This window comes from Adiantum capillus-veneris, chromosome 4, assembly GCF_014529385.1.
Source record: "Adiantum capillus-veneris isolate H3 chromosome 4, ASM1452938v2, whole genome shotgun sequence".
Classification (NCBI taxonomy): Eukaryota; Viridiplantae; Streptophyta; class Polypodiopsida; order Polypodiales; family Pteridaceae; genus Adiantum; species Adiantum capillus-veneris.
The window spans coordinates 14,488,904-14,509,239 of NC_140934.1; the positions used below are offsets into that span (position 1 = coordinate 14,488,904).

At 43.8% G+C, this 20,336-nt stretch overlaps 1 protein-coding gene across 1 annotated transcript in view; it reads left to right on the plus strand.

Annotated features, from left to right (window-relative positions):
- RBCX2 (Chaperonin-like RbcX protein) overlaps window positions 1-19,398 on the plus strand; it is a 33,116-nt gene extending 13,718 nt beyond the window's left edge. The window contains exon 5 of the mRNA XM_086510192.1: window positions 18,988-19,398. Within this exon, the coding sequence (XP_086366318.1) occupies window positions 18,988-19,110 (123 nt within the window). The 3' untranslated portion in view covers window positions 19,111-19,398. The remainder of the gene's footprint in view (window positions 1-18,987) is intronic.
- Window positions 19,399-20,336: the final 938 nt, after the last annotated feature.

Sequence of the window (20,336 nt, forward strand, 5' to 3'; positions counted from 1 at the left end):
GGGGTCAGAAAAGGCCACCAAAGACAAGGATTCAGCGAGGACTTTTGGAGCGCAGACAAAGAAACAGAAAAGGAAGCCTTTTGTGCGCAAGTCGCTCGAGGAAAAGAAGGCCCTAATGGCTAAAAACAAATGCTTTATATGCGAGCAGCCTGGTGACTTTGCTACCAATTGTCCACAAAGGAAAAGACAAGCTGACTCAGAGGATAAAGAGGACCAGAAAGGCAAAAAGCCTAAACCCACGGCAGGTTTAGTACCAGACATGATGGGTGACAAGCCCAGTACAGATGCCAGTGAGTTATGCAGGACAAGGGGTAAAGTTAAGGATCAAACGACACTCATCTTCTTTGAACCAAGTGCCAAAGCCAACTTTATCTCACGAGAGTTAGATATGAAGCTGGGCATCAGAGCTGAAGAGATGGGGTACACAGCAGAGGCAGGGTTGGCATGTCTTGGCCACTCAGAGTGAGTTACCCCCATCATTGGAAAGTTGCGTCTGCATATTCAGTCGTAAGTGGACACAGAAGAGTTCTACATCATGCCACTGGAAGGATGTGACGCCTTGTTGGGGATCCCGTGGATGTCCCGAGTGCATGGAGTCTTGGATGCCTACAAAAAAAGAATCATTGTACAGCATAGGGGCAAAACTCACATCTTGGATGTAAAGCTTAAAGGAGAGTCAATCCCTATTGTATCTGCTTCTGCTATCACTTCTGTAACAAAGAATATCTTTCTGTGTACTTGATTTTTGCGCGTGATGTCTCAGATAGTGATCATACAAATTTATCTAGGTTAGAGAAAGAAAGGTCAGCATTTTTGCAAACATTTAGTGACTGTTTTTCTGATTCATTACCGTCACAATTACTGCCAGAGAGACCCCAGGACCATCGGATAGATTTGGTGCCAGGCTGTAGCCTACCAAATAGACCTCCCTACAGGGTTAGTGCGGCGCAACAGAAAGAGATTATGGGCCAGGTTGAGGAGTTATTAGAGAACGGGCTGATTTAGCCTAGTTCTAACCCTTATACTCTCGAGTGCTCCTAGTGCAAAAGAAGGATGGCTCATGGCGCATGTGTATTGATTACCGTGCGTTGAATAAGAATACCATCAAGAATAGGTTTCCTATTCCTAGAATTGATGGTATTCTCGTTCGTTTAGAGGGTGCTGCAATTTTCAGCAGGATAGACCTTAAGAGTGGGTACCATCAGATTCATATAAGGCCAGAGGATGTGCATAAAACTACGTTTAGAACGACATTTGGTCTTTATGAGTTTCTAGTGATTCCGTTTGGTCTAACGAATGCTCCTGCCACGTTCAAGAGAATGATGGACCGGATTTTCCGCTCGCATCAACAGTTTGTTGGGACGTTCTTCGATGACATGATAGTGTATTCGAAGAATGAAGAGGAGCATAGGCGCCACTTGACCATTGTGTTCGAAGAGCTGCGCAGTCAGAGGCTACTTGTCAATCCTAAGAAAAGTGAATTCTTCCTGGAAGAGATCCACTTTCTTGGCCACATAGTCTCAAAAGATGGTGTTAGAATGGATCCCGCAAAGGTCGAAGCTATCAAGACATGGCGAGACTTGAAGACTGTGCACAATGTTAGAAGCTTCTTGGGATTGTATTCCTACTATAGAAGGTTTATCAGAAATTTTGCAGAGATAGCATCGCCCGTTCACGCATTGCAAAAGAAACAGGTCACTTTCATATGGACCCAAAAAGAGATTTCAGCTTTTAATCTCTTAAAAGAAAAGTTGACTTCAGATCCATTAATTGTTTTGCCAGATCTCAGGAAGTCACTTGTGGTCGAGTGTGACAGTAGCATCGGAGCAGTGCTAATGCAAGATGGGCGTGTAGTAGCTTATGAAAGTTGATTTTTGCAAGGGCAAGAGAGGACTATGCAAGTCTATGAGAAAGAGCTCTTGGTTGTGATTCATGCGCTTTCTAGCTGGAAGCACTACCTCTTAGGTGCTGATTTTGTTGTCCGAACAGATCATCAGACCTTGCGATACTTCTTGACACAGTCAAAGTTATCCGAAAAGCATATGCGATGGGCAAACATTCTTTCCATGTTCCCACTTCCAGATTATGCATGTGGAAGAGGTGTACAATGCATATGCAATGGAGTGATGCAATGGGACTATGCCGATGACAACGACGGTGATGACGACGACGACTCGGTGGCTGAAATCTGTAGGCTTCTAATCGCTGAATTTGGTGACTGTTTCGGTGGCTGAAAATGACTGTTTTGGCTGCGTTTTTCGAGGCTAAACTTGGGGGGACTTCAGCAACTGAATGGGGGCTGATCTGCTACTGTTCCTCTGCTGAGAATCTGCGTTTGTCAATGGCTGAAATCTGCGTTGTTCAATGGCTGCAACCTGCGTGTTTTTGTCCATGCTGAAAAACGCTGGAGTCTGCAAGTGGTGCTGGCGTTTTTGCATGAAAACGCTGGCTGGTGTTGTATCTGCTGAGGCTGGAAACGCTGGAATTGCTGATGTTGCCTGGCGCTAGTGAATGCTGAAAACGCTAATGGCTGAGGGTGGTCGGTCGCGGGAAAAATGCCAAGGATGGCCTAGGGTGCTGAGAGGGGGTACTGCTGAGAAGTTGCCTGTTGAGCGGGAAGCTGCTGCTGCCTCTTCTGCTAGAAAGTGCTAACTTGGGTTTGCTTATATATTAACTTAGCAAAATTGTCCTACCTACTTTTGTTGGAAAGTCACCTCAAAATAATAAGTGAAAATGGTAACCAAAAATAGGAAAATAGGCTAAATGCACTAGAAAATTCCCCTAATTGATGCTAATGGATTGTGATGGGAATTTTGTGATCATGCTGTGTGCAACCGGAGGATATGCATCTATGCTAAGTGACTGGGCATGCACGGTCTCCGAATAGACTCACAAAAGTGCCAGATCACTGCTAATCTAGACTTGATTGAACTGATTGAACCCTGCTGTGGTATAGCTTGTCCACGGACACATAGGGTTGGGATGTGTCACGTGACATCAGCAATGGCTGCAATAGTCTTGGTTGCTTTTGCCTGTCAATTTGACTGTTTGGCAAACTAAGCATGATCTTACGAATGTGTCAACATCTTGATGCAAAGTTGGCCAATAGAAGAATGCCTCAACCCTTTTCACTGTCACATCAATTCCATAACTTTCCATGCATCATGAGAAAGCCATTCTTAAGCATATATTGCTCATGATGTTGCCCATCAACAAGCTGGTCATAAATCCTTGCAAAATCTGAATCTTCAGCATATTGTGTCTTCATTTCGTGTAGTTCACAATGGTACGGAATTGACATTGCTGAAATTTGGGGCTTTCGTGACAACGCATCATCCACCACGTTCTTTTTCCTTTGCACATGCACAATCTGAAAATGGAACATTGACAAGATGTTTGCCCATCGCATGTGCTTCTCAGACAACTTCGTTTGTGTGAGAAAATAGCGCAAGATTTGATGATCCGTTTGGACAACAAAATCAGCTCCTAGCAGTGTTTCCAACTAGTGAGAGCATGAATTACTGCCAACAATCCTTTCTCATAGACTTGCAAGTTCCTTTCAGTCTTCAAAAGAATTCTGCTCTCATATGCGACTTATCGGCCATTTTGCATTAGAATTGCACCAAGACTATGGCCACACGCATCACATTGAACCACAAAAGGTTTCGAAAGATTTGGCAAAATGATTACCGGATCTGAAGTCAGCTTCTCTTTCAAGTGTTTGAAGGCTAAAATTTCCTTGGCTGTCCACTTGAAAGTAAATCCTTTTCCTTGCAGTGCATGGAGTGGAGAAGCAATCTCAGCAAAATTTCGGATGAACCTCCTTAGTAGAAACATAAGCCTAGAAAGCTTCGAATGTCATGTACGAACTTCAAGTCTGGCCATGACCTAATTGCTTCCACTTTGGCGGGATCCATGCGTACCCCATCCTTTGAAACATTGTGCCCAAGGAAGTGATTCTCTTCCAAAAAGAATCCACTCTTCTTCGCTTTAATGAGTAGCCTGTTCTGACGTAACTTATTGAAAACTGCGGTCAAGTGATCCCTATGCTCCTCTTCGGACTTTGAGTAGACAATCATGTCATCAAAGAAGGTACCCACGAAGTTTCTATGTGGTCTAAAAATTATGTCCATCATTCTATTAAACGTGGCAGGAGCATTTGTGAGACCAAATGGCATGACAAGAAACTCATAGAGACCAAATGTTGTCCTGAACGTGTATCTGATGGTACCCACTCTTTAGGTCTATCCTTGTAAACAATGACGCTCCCTCAAGCCGATCAAGAATGTCATCTATCCTCGGTATGGGGAACCTGTTCTTGATGGTATTCTTATTCAAGGCACGATAGTCAATGCACATGCACCATGAACCATCCTTCTTCTACACTAGGAGTACAGGTGAACAATAAGGGGATGAACTAGGCTGAATCAGCCCCTTCTCTAAAAGCTCGTTGACGTGACTCATAATCTCTTTTTGTTGGGCTGCACTAACCCTGTATGGTGATCTATTCGGTGGACTAGAATCTGGCACGAGATCTATGGTATGATCCTCAGGTCTCTCAGAAGGTAACTCCCCTGGCAAAGAGTGCGAAAAACAATCACTGAAACCACTCAAAAAATTTGACATGTCTTTATCTAAGGTACACAAATTAGATACAACTTCAGTTACTTCTTTTGCAAAGATCAAGTACGCAGAAAGATGATTCTTTATTTACAGATGAAATAGCAGAAGCAGAAAGAACTGGAATAGACTCGCCTTTAAGCTTTACATCAAGGACATGAGTCTTTCCTCTATGTACAAAGGTAATCTTTTTGTTGTAAGTATCCACCATAGCATGCAGCCTGTAACACCATGGGATACCCAGTAACACATCACATCCCTCAAGTGGCATAATATGAAATTCTTCCGCATCCACATAGCTTTGAATGTGCAGACGAAGCTTCCCCATAATGGGAGTAACAAGCTCTGAATGACCTGGGCATGCCAAACTTGCTTCGCCTGTCATACCCATCTCCTCTACACGAATGTCCAACTTTGATGCCAATTCTGGTAATATGAAAGTTGCACGAGCTCCTGGATCAAGGAAAACCAGCACTGGTTGGTCTCTAACTTTGCCTCAAGCTCTGCCTAGTTTCGTGGCATCTATGTTTGGCTGGTCTCTAACCAAATCTGGGACAAGTCGTGCACTCGGCTTTGGCTTCTTCCCTTTATGGTTTGACTTATCATCCTTATCCTGTGACTTCTTCTGTGGGCATTCATTTGCAAAATGTCCTTCCTCTTCACAAATGTAGCATTTCTTGGCCTCTCTAAGCACTTTCCTATTTTCAAAAGTTTTGCCAGAAAAATGTTTTTTTTTGTCTTTGTCCTCAACCTGAAGAAGATTTAGACTGCTTCTTGGACATATCAGCTTCTTCATTGGAGGGCTTGTTTGTGGTCGACAGATTGCTAGCCAGTGTTGCATTCTCAATCAACTGGAACATATTCACGAGTAGTCTCTACAATAGTCCCTGATTTTCTTGGGCAATCCGCAAGAGTACTTCTCAATTTGTTCTGACAATGGCACAAATCTGTAAGAGGTGACTGGTAACAGTGCGGCCCAAAACTATTTATTGTACTCTTCCAGATTCGCACACTGTTTAGCATTCAACTCGTGCCATTTTGTCATCACATCCACTTTTAAAGTGTTTGTCAGCCATCCAAGCGCAAAAAGCTTTTTGCATTGGACCCACGTTGTTGGGGCTTGACCCTGGTTCAACAATGCGGTCCACCATTGAAGCGCATTCCCTTTCAAGAAAGTGGCAGCCTTGCGTATCTCTGAAGATTCCGCGAAGTTTCCTCCAGCATAAGCTGCATCAAACTGTTGTTTGAAGGTCAAAGCCTTCAATTGATCTTCAGTTCCTCTGAAAGTTTCAAACTTCACTTCCTGCCCACCTTCCTTGTAATCCTTTGGTTGACTCAAAGGGGCCACATTATCATAAAGAGGTGCATGTAATTGTGGTGCTCCATGATTGTTCATTTCAGCACTTATCACCCGTTTTACATGTCATATTTGCATTTTGGGCATATGGCTGCGAAAAATCAGCCATACCAAACTGTGCTCCAGGCACTGGAAACTGGCCATAGGCACAGTGAAACCCTGGTTGGTGGTTGGACACCCATGTTCGTGTACATAGGGTTACCCATGCCTGTTTGCATTGTCCCGAACACATTGCCTGGCATATAACCTGTGGAAGGTCCAGCCATAGCTTGAAACAGTGAACCACCTCCAAAGTAACCAGGATAAGTAATAGGTAATGGAAGGGTTTGATGCATAGCCTGTTCATTACTCCCTTGACCATTCACAAACGGTTTCAGTCCAACTAAAGCAAGTTGCTTTGGATCATTGGACACCGTTGGTTGCTCAACCACACGGGCTTTTCCTCGAGCATCGTGAGTCCTCTGCGCATTGGAAATCTCCTTTTCCTGCAACGGCTCAGTCATGTCCTGTGTAGGAGGCTAAAAACCTTGTGTCGGAGCGTGTAAGAACTCCTGCATCCTTGGGTTGCTAGCCAATTGCTGAAACATATCCATGTAGGAACGCAATTGAGCTCTAAATAACCTGTCCTCTTCTTGAAGAGTTGAAGGAACTTTTTGTGTCATGTGAGGAAGATCCCTCTTTAGGTACTTGGTCTCTCTTCTCTCCCATAAAGACAAGCTCTGTGTTGCTTTCACCCACAACAATCCACGTTGCACTTTTTGAAGAAAAAGTGACTATCCCGTCGATGGAACTATATAACTGGCTTGTACAACGGAGCGGGCGATACTATTTCAATTACTTGTTAACTTTACACAGAGCATTTAGAAGGAAAGAGAACACAGATGCGTCCAGCGACTAGAATGTCACTGCGCACATGAGACCGACACCCTGTAGGTCCCAAAGATTGGCGCCCCTTTTGGTATTTCTTTATTCAATTAAAGTAGACGATCCGAACACTTAGTACAAGCTTTCACACCTGTCCAAACCTGGCAAGGGCTGAAAACGCAGGTTTCCGACCTGATTTCGGCAGCATAACAGCACAAAAACCCCTATAGGTCAAAAGTACATGTCGAGGACGAATTCCCTCGCTATTTGGAAGCTTTCTGGTGAGCTGTGACATACATTCAGTGTACTGTAATTCTCTGTTTTTCACTGTCGGGTGCCTAAACCTGTACACGCATCCCAAGGCTTTTGCGGGGCTACCCTTATGTTTCCTTGCAGTTTAGGTGTAAAACCCTAAACCTGCAGAAAAACACAGCAGGCTGTAATTCTTTGTTTTGGATCTTTTTTCACGGAGCGAACACGCCTGCACGTGTCCCAAGGGCTCCCGCACACAATGGGATAGTTCCCCTGTTAATTGGACGAGTTTACACGCAAGAAAACTCTCCAAACTCGCAATCTTTCACGATGGAACTGTGCGTACCTGTGGGGGATTAGTAGTTAGCTAATCCGGTTCCTGTTCAAAAGGCTCTTGCCGTGGCAAACGCGCATAAACCCTTGGAACTGTACATATGCATCTAAGTAGCCCAACTAGTGGGGCATTACCATATGTGCCAAAGGGGAGAGAGAGATGCATGAGAGAAAATCATCGCACTACATGAGACAGAGGAGAAGGCAAGCTTTCCATTAAAGTTGTAGACCTGCACCCACTACTCACACACACACACACACTGTAATTGCACTCAACAAAAATCAGCCTCCTCTCTCAAATTGGGCGCCCCCTCTTCATGATGGATGTGGCAAAGTCTTCTAGAGCCGCCATGTGTCCAGTATGCCCCTTTTGAGTTAATTCTTTAGTTCCCACTGACTTATAAAGTTGTGAGTGACTTTCCGAGTGGCCTAGACTTTATTTGGCGCACACAGGCTTCCATACTCATCAGCATTCAGTGTTAATTGGCTGACCAGTCCCAGACCTACTGACCGGCCTAGACTCCCGATGTGAGAAACCTATTCGGCCGTAGCCGTTTCACACTGGTCATGCAATGTCCACTTGCACCTTTTCAAGGGTTCCGGGAAAACAAATAAAAATAAAATAAAGAAAAATATGTAATATATATTTAGAAAAGGCAACAGGAAAAATACACCTCCTGGTGACAGGCACTTCCTCTCTTCAAACTTTTTGAGGAGTTTGACCCATACTTTCAAAGTATGCTCATCTCCATTCCTACCTCTCTTCCTATGCGGGAAAGAAGAAGTTCCGTAGCTCAAGATGATTGAGGGCCACTTTGTCTATCGAGATGGAGTGGCTATTGGAGCGGATGGTGCTCTTGTTGCAAAGGGCGGTGAAGGCAAAGTCAAGAAGAAGCAAGATTTGCAGTCAGCTAAGATAAAGGCGAAGAAGAACAAGAACCTTCATTGTCACTTCTGCAAGAAGAACGGACACAAGGAGGCTGAATGTCAGAAGAAGAATGATCAAGAGGAGGGCAAGGACAAGCAGTCGGCTTCTACAACAGTTACAAAGGCCACAAAGGCAGTGTCATTGCTAGCAATTACCGAGACTGCTCTCTGTTTGTCTCACTCAGGAGAAGGTAGATTGGACACTGGAGGTTGAATTGTCAGAGAAGAATGATTGAGGGAGGAGTAGTCAAATCGGTTTAGGAACAGTTACAAAGGTGGCAGTGCTTGCTAGCAATTACCGAGACTGCTCTCTGTTTGTCTCACTCAGGAGCTTGGATTGTGGACAGTGGTGCTACGACGTACATGACTCCTATGAGTGTGTTTTCAGCTATCTTCGCCCTACTCATAGACAATCTATTACTTTGGGTGATTATCACGAGGTCCCTGTGTCTGGTGCACACCAGATACAGATCTGTCATTATTTAGCCGATGAGACTCCAGTCATGTCGTGCAACCTACTTTCTTTGGCTAGCTTGGATTCCCAAGGAGCACAACAAGGTTGCATCCGTACGTACATACTGATCTGTACAACAGAATGATCAAGAGGAGGGCAAGGACAAGCAAATCGGCTTCTACAGCACTTACAAAGGCCATAAAGGAAGTGCCATTGCTAGCAATTACCAAGACTGCTCTCACTTTGTCTCATTCAGAGCTTGGATTGTGGACAGTGGTGCTACGACGTACATGACTCCTATGAGTGTGTTTTTAGCTTTCGCCCTACTCATAGATAGTCTATTACTTCGGGTGATTCCCATGAGGTCCCTTGTGTCTGGTGCACATCAGATACAGATTTGTCATTCTTTAGCCGGCCAATCATGTCGTGCAACCTACTTTCTGTGGCTAGCTTGGATTCCCAAGGAGCACAGCAAGGTTGCATCCGTATGTACGTACCGATCCGTACAATAGAGTACATCCCTACGAAACGGAACCGTACATACGGATTTGTTGCTTTTTTTACTTTTTTTTTTGGTGGCGGGGTGTTGTTTGGATGCTAGGAAAATCTTGACATGAGAAAACTACCTCATTCAAGCTGGGCACAGCCACAAAACAGCCCTCACTCCCTATCACCTATCCTTAGGAGATACCGGGACTAACTAAACTGTCATTCTTTAATCGGCCAATCATGTCATGCAACCTACTTTCTGTGGCTAGCTTGGATTCCCAAGGAGCACAGCAAGGTTGCATCCGTATGTACGTACCGATCCGTACAATAGAGTACATCCTTACGAAACGGAACCGTACATACGGATTCGTTGCTTTTTTTACTTTTTTTATTGGTGGCGGGGTGTTTGTTTGGTGGTTAGGAAAATCTTGACATGAGAAAACTACCTCATTCAGGCTGGGCTCCGGCACAAAACTGCCCTCACTCCCTATCACCTATCCTTAGGAGATACCGGGACTAACTAAACAAATCCTGAGACATGCCCAAACTCTAACAAGTGTTCCCACACTCATGGAAAAAAACCGTTACGAGTTATGATAGTTGTCTATGGAGCAGGGTCATTGCAGACATTATGTAATGGATACATGACTGATGTATGTAAAAATGTAGAATTTATGTTTTAAAGAGTACGCATTGTTACATACCTTAAAATTTTATCAGTACACAGGTATGTATGTTACATATTGAATCCGTATCATATCTTGTGTACCTTTCCACCTTGGAGCCATAGTTACATGGGACAGCGGGCCAGGGTTGGGAACGGGGACGGGGACGGGACGGCAAAAGTCAAGAAACGGGGACGGGGGTCGGAACGGCAAAAAAAAGAAGAAGATTTTTTTTTGGCATTTTTTGACCTACACACATGCAACACACGTAGAGCATCACTTTGACCACAAATTTACACTAATTAGACCAAATAACATGAGTGATATAGACGCAAATGTGCTTATAAAACATCGAGAAATGAGGACCAAAGGGTGGCTTTTATAGCCATTGGGGTGCTTCAAAGTTCAAACATATGGCTATTGGAGAGGAACTAGCCACTAGAAATGATCAATTTTTCAAATTTTTAAAAAAGTCTCCTGCCGTCCCGGGGACGTTTTGCCTGCGTTCCGGCCTTGCAGCCCTTTTGCCGTCCGTCCCCACCCGTCCCCGCCCGTCCCCGTCCCGGAATCGGGCGTCCCCCGTCCCTAGGGTCCGCCCCTCCGTCCCCTGTAACTATGCTTGGAGCACATGTACTCTTTGGCATAGGCCAGGTTACTATCTTCGATTTAGCTACAGGTTCAGCTCTTGCACGTGGTTATCAAGCCAACTGCTCTGCTTTCTCCTAGAGCGGGTTCTTCACTGTGGCATGCTAGATTTGTCCGTTTGAACTATGGACAGCTACAGAAGGCATCTCGGAATCTCTCGTGGATGGATTGCCCAACATTTGCATTTAGTCTGGCGTTTTCAACGCTTGTCAGTTCGGAAAGCAACACAGAGATGCCTTTCCAAAGCACGCCAATAATCGAGATTCAAAGGCCCTAGCACTCATTCATCCGGACTTGTGTGTGGACATATCCGTCCCAGCTTTCAATGGATCCCTATACATGCATGTGCTTGTGCATGATTTCAGCAAGTACACTTGGCTTACCTCCTAAAACACAAGTCAGAGGCTTTTATATTCTTTCGAGATTGGAGGACTATGGTCAAGGAAGAGAAAGATCTCAAGGTTTTCACTCTTTGCATAGACAAAGGGGGTGAGTTCTCCTCGAAGGAGTTTACACATTGATGCAAGTCAAGGAGCATTCAATGCGAGTTGATAATTCCCCACACTCCATTGGAGAATGGAGTTGTACGGAAGAACGGCACAATCTTGGAGATGGCTAGAGTGATGCTTGAATATGATTCCCTTCCTTAAATGTTTTGGGTAGAGGCTTGCTCCCCAACAATCTATATTTACAATAGATCGTGTATTACTGCGTGGAGGATATGACACTGTTTTAGGCTTACTTCATGCGCAAGCCCTTAGTGGCACACTTACGGGTGTTTGGGCATTTGGACTTCGTACATGTTCCCAAGGAGAGGGGAACGAAGTTGGATTCCAAGTCAACGAGGATGATCTTTGTTGGCTATTTGAAGGAGTCCAACGATTTCCAGCTTTGTGATCTGGATACCAGGTCTACTACAATGAGTCGTGATGCTGTCTTCGATGAGACCTTCATTGCTATTTCAGAGGATGATCTTTGTTGGTTATTCGCAGGAGTCCCACGATTTCCAGCTTCGTGATCTGGATACCAGGTCTACTCGTGATGCTGTGTTCGATGAGACCTTCATTGCTATTTCAGAGAAGGCATCTTCAAGGAGTTTTCCTTTGTCTTCTTGTCTTCTACCAACTCAACCTATTACACCTACCCAACAGCCAGTATAGTCCCCAAATCAGGCGATGTCAAAGGACCACTTTGATGATGCTGAGGATTCTTTTGAGGTACATCCGCGGCACCCCGTTGGGAGAAGCATATACCTGGTTGGCTGTCCCAAACGATCGCTTTGTCATGATTTAGAGTTACCGCCACTGCCTAAGCGTGGGCAACCTCGACGTTCAGAATGGCTCAAAGGCAAGACTTGTGGTAAGGAGCGCCTATGTACGAGGGGAACCATCTCGTGCACTTCGCCCTCATGTCGCAGATTGAGTCTACACGAGCTGAGCCTCCTTTTGGGAAGAAGCCCCTAGAGCATAACACTTGGACGCGTGAGCTGGACACAGTCGAGCATAACAATGTTGGGTTAAAGGCCTAAATAACCCCTTTTTGTACATTTTTATACTTTGTCTAGATTCATATTTGTCCAGGTTCAATATGAACCTTATAATAAAAGTGGGAAAACCCAAAACTCACTTATTGAATTTTCCCCAAAAACGTGAGCTCTCTCTCTCTCCCTCTTCGTTCTGCTAGCGCTTCCCTTCTGCAGCACAGTGCCTCCACTTCAAGCCTCAAGGCCTGCACATCTTCGTGCGCTCTATCACTTGCACACACCGCCGCGCGCTCATCAACTGGTATCAGAGCCAGATTAGGGTTTCAGAAGCTTTGCGCAGGTGGTTGGACAGGAGGCAAAAAGTCTTCCCTCGCGTCAAAAATCCGCTTTCATGGCGAAGCCCCTTGCTTCCGGTGTCACCTAGGGTGATTAGGGTTTCCAAAACAGGCTGAAATTAGGTCAAAACAGGTAAAAACCAAAAAATTACAGGTCAAAACAGCAAAACGCAGGTGTTCTAAATCGATTCCCGTGAATGCCCCTTGCTTTTCCCACTCAAAACAGGTCTAGTTGATGCAAATTGATGCGCCAAAAATAGTAAATTTGCAGAAAATTCAGAATTGGACTGTTTTTATGTATACAAATTGAGGTTTATGTACGCCTTTTGTGGGCTTATGCAAGTACGTATTGGGGATACTTGTTAATTGCTGAAATTTTCAGCACATTGTATGCGAAGTGCGGAACATTGTGATCACTGAAAATTTTCAGATTTTGTGTAGACACTTTTTGCTGCATTTTTATCCGTGCAAATGGCCTCTACTTCCTCGTCGTCTGATGCCAAGAGCTTGATGGAAATCAAGCGATTTGACGGTACAAGTTTCGACCTATGGCAGGACAGGATGCAGGGGATTTTGTTCCTCAAGGATTGTGAGGACGCCCTTTTGGCTGTAAAGCTTGAGGATATGCCAGATGAGGATTGGGCCAAGCTCAACAAGAGGGCAAAGGCCTATATCAAAATGGCTGTGACCGATGATATTCTGGTGGACATAAAGGGCTTGGACACTGCACATGCAATTTGGCATAAGTTGAAGGCCACTTATGAGAATGCCACCCCTGTGAATCAGGTGCATTTGATGCGCAAACTGGTGAACATGATGCTTGACGAAGCCAAGTCGGCTTTTGAGCACTTAAGTGCTTTCACCAGTGTTATGAGTCGACTACAGGATACTGGGCTTCAACCTTTTGATGACAAGTTGAAAACCATATTTTTGTTGATGACTTTGCCAGACTCTTGGGAAACGCTTGTGGTTTCTTTGAGTAATAGCCTCAACCTCACATATGATGGAGTGCGAGGCTCCATCTTAAATGAGGAAATTAGACGCAAGTCTAGTGGTGGGGAAGGTGGCAGTTCTGCTTACAATGCTAGAGGCAGAAATCAGAAGCAAAATACAGGTACCAAGACTCAAAATAGGAGCAAAAGCAAGTCTAGGGATAAGGATGTGACTTGTTACAAGTGTGGCAGAAAAGGCCACAAGAAGCCAGATTGCAGGTATTTCAAGAAAGAGCAGGAAAGAAAGAAGGAATCACAGGAGAAGAAGAAGACAGAGGATGAGAAAGGGGAAAAATCAGTAGGTACCTCCTCCAAGGATTCGGAGACTGTCAATGTATCCTCTAGTGTGGTTATCACAGAGTTATTCCGACAGTGAGGAGATCTTGGTTGCAGCTTCATGCCCCTCAGATTTTGTTGCAGCAAATGCAGAAGACATGCTTATCTCACGTAGAGATGTCATTGATTCATTGCTAAGTGCAAATGATGGCCTTACACAGTCTTGGATAGTAGACTCGGGTGCCTCATTTCATGTGACTCCATCTGTGGAGTGTTTTGCTTCTTATCATGCAGGCAAGTATGACAAGGTTTACCTTGGGGATAACCATGCTTGTGACATTGAAGGAATGGGCCCTGTGCGCTTGGCATTAAACAATGGCCAAGAGTTTATGCTTAAAGATGTAAGGTATGTACCAGGCATCAAGAAGAGTCTATTGTCTGTTGGCCAAATGGATGCACAGGGTTATACAACCATTTTTACTAGGGGTTCATGGAAGTTGCTTAAGGGATCAATGCTCATTGTCAAGGGATGCAAGAGTGGTACATTGTAGGGTTATTAAAGGGCACCAAGTTAGATTTTTGTAATGACTGTTTGTATGGTAAACAAAAAAAGTCTTCTTATTATTCTGGTGTCTCGCGCAAAGCTAATGCTCTTGATTTAATTCACTCCGATGTATGTTCAATGCCTGTTAAGTCTTCTGGTGGTGCATCATACTTTGTTACATTCATTGATGATTGCACTAGGAAAGGCTGGGCATATTTGTTAGAGAATAAGAGTGAAACATTTAATGCATTTAATAGGTTTCATGCTTTTGTGACCACGCAAAAGGGTAGTAAGCTTAAATGTCTGAGATCTGACAATGGGGGGGAGTACACATCAGTTGAATTTCAACGTTATTGCGAAGAATATGGGATTAAAAGGGAGTTGACAGCCCCTTATAATCCATCTTCTAATGGTGTGGCTGAGAGGTATAACCGTACTTTATGTGAGAGAGTGCGTTGCATGTTGTCCACGGCTAATCTCCCTCATGGGTTTTGGGAAGAGGCTTTGAAAACTGCAGTTCATGTATGCAATCGCTCTCCTAACAGTACGTTGAAAAATGACATTCCAGAGGAGGTTTGGTCTAGCAAACCTGCCTCTTATGATCATTTAAGAGTGTTTGGCTGCGAGGCTTTTGTCCATGTTCGTAATGACTTGAGGACAAAGCTAGATGCCAAGTCCATCTAAGGACTCTTCCTAGGTTATTGGGAAGAGGGTGAAATGGGCTACAGGATATGGTTGCCTCAGTTTAAGTGGGTAGTACGTAGCCGAGATGTAGTGTTCAATGAGGCTAAATTGCTGAAAAATGCTACATCTTTTGAAATTGACAAGAAATCGGTCAAATTTCAGCCTCTCTTGCCACCTATTGATGTTGAAAAAGAGTCTCAGGATGCATTACCACAAGCTGAAATTGATAATCAGCCGGTTAACCTTGAGCGAGAACAGGTAGGACATGATTTAGATGCTCCAAATGAGGATGGACAGCCACCTGTCATGGCTGAAAATGATTTTCAGCAGCATGAGCATGTTGAAAATGAGTTGCCTCCTGATGTAGAACCTGTGCCTGAGAATGTAGATCATTGGGTACGCAGGTCTACTCGTGTCAGAAGGTTGATACAACGCTTTGAGCCCTCTTTGCATCATGTTATGTTGACAGATGAGGGAGAGCCTCTTACGTATAAAGAGGCAAAGACATGTGAGTCAAGCAGTAAGTGGAAGCTTGCAATGCAAGAGGAAATGAAATCCTTGTATGCAAATGATACTTGGGATCTTGTGCCATTGCCTAAAGGGAGAAAGGTTCTTCCTAACAAATGGGTATACAAGATTAAGATTGTGGATGAAAAACCCAAGTACAAGGCAAGATTGGTTGCAAAAGGATATGCACAGAAAGAAGGAATTGATTTTCAAGAAATCTTTTCTCCCATTGTAAAGCTTACAACTTTACGTGTCCTTTTTGCTCTCGTTGCGGTGCTTGATTTGGAATTGAATCAAATGGATGTAAAGACAACGTTTTTGCACGGTGACATTGAAGAGGACAACATGAAACAACCTGAAGGTTTTGTAGTCCCTACATGTGAGGAACTTGTATGCAAACTGAAAAGGGCTTTGTATGGTTTGAGACAATCATCACGGCAGTGGTATAAGAAGTTTGACACTTTTATGTTGTCTCAAGGCTTTAAACGCAGCCATGCAGATCATTGTTTGTATACGAAAAGGGATGAAGATGGTAGTCCCATCATACTTGTTCTCTATGTTGATGACATGCTGCTTGCCGGGAAACATAAGGACTAGTCTTGATGCTCTGAAACGTAAGCTAAATTCAACATTTGCTATGAAGGATTTGGGTGATGCAAAGCATTTTTTGGGCATGCGTATTAAAAGAGATAGAAAGCTGAAATTGTTGTTTTTATCTCAAGAAAGGTACATTGCAAAAGTACTTGATAGGTTTAATATGGCTGATGCTAAGCCTCTTGGAGTACCTTTACCTCCATACACTAAGCTTAGCAAAGCAGATTGCCCAAAGGATGAGGTAACATTGAAAGCAATGAAGGGAATCCCTTATGCATCAGCTTGTGGTTCTCTTATGTATGCTATGGTTGCCACTCCCCGACATTGCTTATGTAGTGGGAGTTGTTAGTCGATACATGTCGAATCCTAGCAAAGCGCATTGGGAAGCTGTCAAATGCATTCTGAGATATTTGAAAGGTACACAATCAAAGTGTATCTGTTATGGCAAAAGTGACTTTAAAGTTGCAGGGATATTGTGATGCAGACATGGCAGGTGACATGGATACCAGGAAATCTACCAGTGGATATGTATTTGCCATTGTTGGTGGTGCTGTCTCTTGGTGTTTACGACTGCGGAAAATTGTGGCATTGAGTACTACTGAGGCTGAATATATTTCAGCCACTGAGGCTTCTAAAGAGGCCATATGGTTGGGCATACTTGTCAAAGAGCTTGGTATGCCTGCTAGTACTCCTGTCTTGGGATGTGATAGCCAAAGTGCTGTCTATTTGGCCAAGAATGCCATGTTTCATGCACGGACAAAGCACATTGATGTGCGACACCACTTCATACGACAGATATTGGAGGATGGTCTAGTCACCTTGACTAAGATTCACACACAGGATAACCTTGCAGATGTTCTCACCAAGAGTCTTGCTAAGGCTCAACATGAGCATTGCATACAGCTGGTGGGAGTTGGTTAACTTAAAGGCATCATTTATGCCTTTAACCAGGAGGTTGTTGGGTTAAAGGCCTAAATAACCCCTTTTTGTACATTTTTATACTTCGTCCAGGTTCATATTGAACCTGGACACATTTTTTAAAGGTCACTTATAATAAAAGTGGGAAAACCCAAAACTCACTTATTGAGTTTTTCCCAAAAACATGAGCTCTCTCTCTCTCTCTCCCTCTTCGTTCTGCTAGCGCTTCCCTTCTACAGCACAGTGCCTCCGCTTCAAGCCTCAAGGCCTGCACATCTTCGCGTGCTCTATCACTTGCACACACCGCCGCTCGCTCATCAAACAGCACTTGGACATTGGTTCCTTTGCCAATGAAACGGAAAGTCATTGGGACCATATGGACCTTCAAGATGAAGCACAAGGTCGACGGCTCCATTAAGAAGCACAAGGCAAGACTTGTGGTAAGGAGCGCCTTCCCGGGGACTTTGACGAGACTGTTGCTCCTACAGCAAGGATGACCACTATTTGGACAGTGATTTCATTTAGCAGCCCATCTACTCTCCCCCAAACATTGCCTTTTCAGTCTCAATGTCAACTTTTTTTCTGGCTAAGCCTTGTTAGCAACATTGGCAGTGTGCTTTCTGTACTTTGCAGTACATCTATGGCACCTTTGAGTATGGCATATTTTACGGTCGTGGCAGAGGATGCATATTGAGAGGTTGGTGTGATGCAGACTGGGCCGGTAACCCAATCTCTCAGCGTTCTACTACAAGATTAGTTTTCACACTCAACTAGGGACCATTTCTTGGAGTAGGAAGCAACAACCAATGGTGGCGCTTTCATTGATAGAAGTGAAGTTCAGAGGATCTTATTTTGTTGCTTGTGAAGGCATTTAGTTTCGTAGTTTACTTAGGGAGTTGGGATTTTCTTTTGTGCGACAACTAGAGTTGTATTACAATCTCCAAAAACTCAGTGTGTCATGCTTGAACGAAGCGGATTGAGGGTCAGTACCACTATGTTCATGAGTGGGTTTTGGCTGGAGATCTTTCTTTGTCTTACAATGGACAGTGCATTAAACGTCTTCACAAAGGCTGTTTCTAAGAGGGCTTTGTCATCACGTCTTCTCCTTCTATGTGTTGTTTCAGCAACCAGTGCTACTTCGTTTCTTTCCTTCATTAGACACTCGTCTTTGCTGTAACATCTTGCCATATTATACTGAGGAAATACCTTCTAAACATTTTGCTGATAAATGCTTCCTCTCTGACTTTCTCGCTTGCTTGGATGTCTACGCTCGCCCAATTGACTTCCTCCTAGTCCTAAGCTACGAACTAATGTCACCAGATGACTACAAAATGGCAAGGTCAACCCATGGTTCATTGGACATCAAGCCCATGTGCTCGTGACAAAAAGACACCATTATATCTCACCTCTTTGTAAATGTTTCATATATTTTTCTCCAAAACAAATTGAGTACTTCTTGAAAATGCAGCTAGCTAGGTTGAGTTGAAGGAAAATTCTTGTAAGGATTTTGAGTGAGAATTCAATAGAGTAGACGTTTTCTTTGGAAGTAAGAGGTTCATTTCGAGTTCAACTTGATCTAAAGGCCTGAAGGGCCAAGTTTATCTGGAGACTTGCATTGAAAAGCACAGAACTTTAGTGTGTTTTAGATGCTCAAAGGCATGCCACTGAGTAAGAAGAAAAAGTCTTGTTTTGCGTTTAGTTCTGTGCATCCTTTTTCTTGTCCATTGTGGGGCCTGTGGTACGAGGAAGGTTCAATTTCATGCTCAGCTTTGGTTATTTTTGGAAATTCAAATGATGAGGCACTTATAGATCACCCACCAAATCTGTCTTTGAGGATGGGAATGCGTAGTGTTAGAAGTATCCACCAGTCTTTGATTTAATAGGTTGTCTTGCCCTTTTTTGTAAGCAAATAATTTCCCTCTTGTTTCGTTGATGTAGATAATTTGTAATTTATGGAGCCTGATCATGTAGAGGCTTGCGTGTCGTTTCTATTGCAAAGTAGATGATAATGCAAAAACCATCTCAGATCTACCCATCTTTGATTGCAGAAGTATGATCATGCAAAAATGTATCAGGCAATAACAGATCAGAATCTGGAACTTCTTCGTGAGCGATTAGTACAGACAGTAAAATGGCCAACTACCACCGATGATGAGAAGCAACAGACCTGAACTGCTGCATCAAGTAAGTTGGGGGTGAGAAAGGTTGATGGCTGTCAAAGGTGGGGTCGACCCTATTTTGGTGGAGGTGTAAAAAGAGACAGGAAATGCAGGTCTATTTGTTGCTGTCTGGATTCAACAACCCATCCATTCTTATTAATTACTGCCAGTTTAACGTGCCGAAAGCTGCTTGCCATTGTACTTGATTTGCTGATTGTTCTTGTAATTAATAACAGCTTTTAAGGAAACAAAGAGTAGTAAAAAGGAGGTTGAGGCAATGCATGAAGGGACCTTGTCGCTTGACCGTGTCGTTAGTAGTACAAGGCTCAACTTTGTAGTTGTAGGAACGTTGCTAATTGTTTTGCTTTCAAATTGTCTGCATGAATGAAACTGTAATTCAAGATGCGATACTGTGAACTACTGTTGAGATCTTTTGGCCTGCCTAGCCAAGGCCTAGGCTGTGCGTTTCAAAGGCTTTCACTTCTCTCTTCCTTCTTTCTAGGTGAAGATCTTTTGGGCGACTTTTTCGGTTGCTTCCTTCACTAGTGTTGGTCCTTTCGTGATCGGTAGGCCATGCCACGTCAGCACTTTGTGTGCATCTATGGCCATACAATCAAGCAGACTCATTGACAATCGGTTTCAATTATGGATGTTCCTGCAAGGGGTCTACATAACCAAGCTATTAATTAGTGTGTGCTTTCCATTTTCCCTGCATAAATATCACACCTGTACACCTACGTAACACCTTAATCAAAATCCCATTATGAATTTTCGTTCCTCTGTCCTTAAGTCTAATTGGATCTTCCATGCAAACCTTTGTTGGGCATCTCCTTTGTATGAACATTGCAAGTTAGATTGAAGCCCTCGCAACGTGGCATCACAAATTCACATCCCGTGTGAAAGCTTCGCGACAACCTCACGTGTGAAAGCTTGCCACCTTCCTCACATCCATAAGCTTGCTCCTCTTGAAAAGCTGCCAGCCCTGGGGAATGAAGCTGTGGTCGAAAATTCAATGCGTCTCAGCTTCTCCAAGCCCCATACACTAGTTGTTACTTTTTTTTAATCCAAGCCCCATATTCTCCTAGCACGTAGGTATTGTTTGGCTCTCCATCTAGCACACTAATAGAATACGCTAAGAGCTTGCTATCCACAAGCACTTGGCGCAAAAGCATTTCATGTGTCATCTACTTGATTACTATCTCAGGCCTCGGGCAAGTTTGCAACCTAATATTGTAACC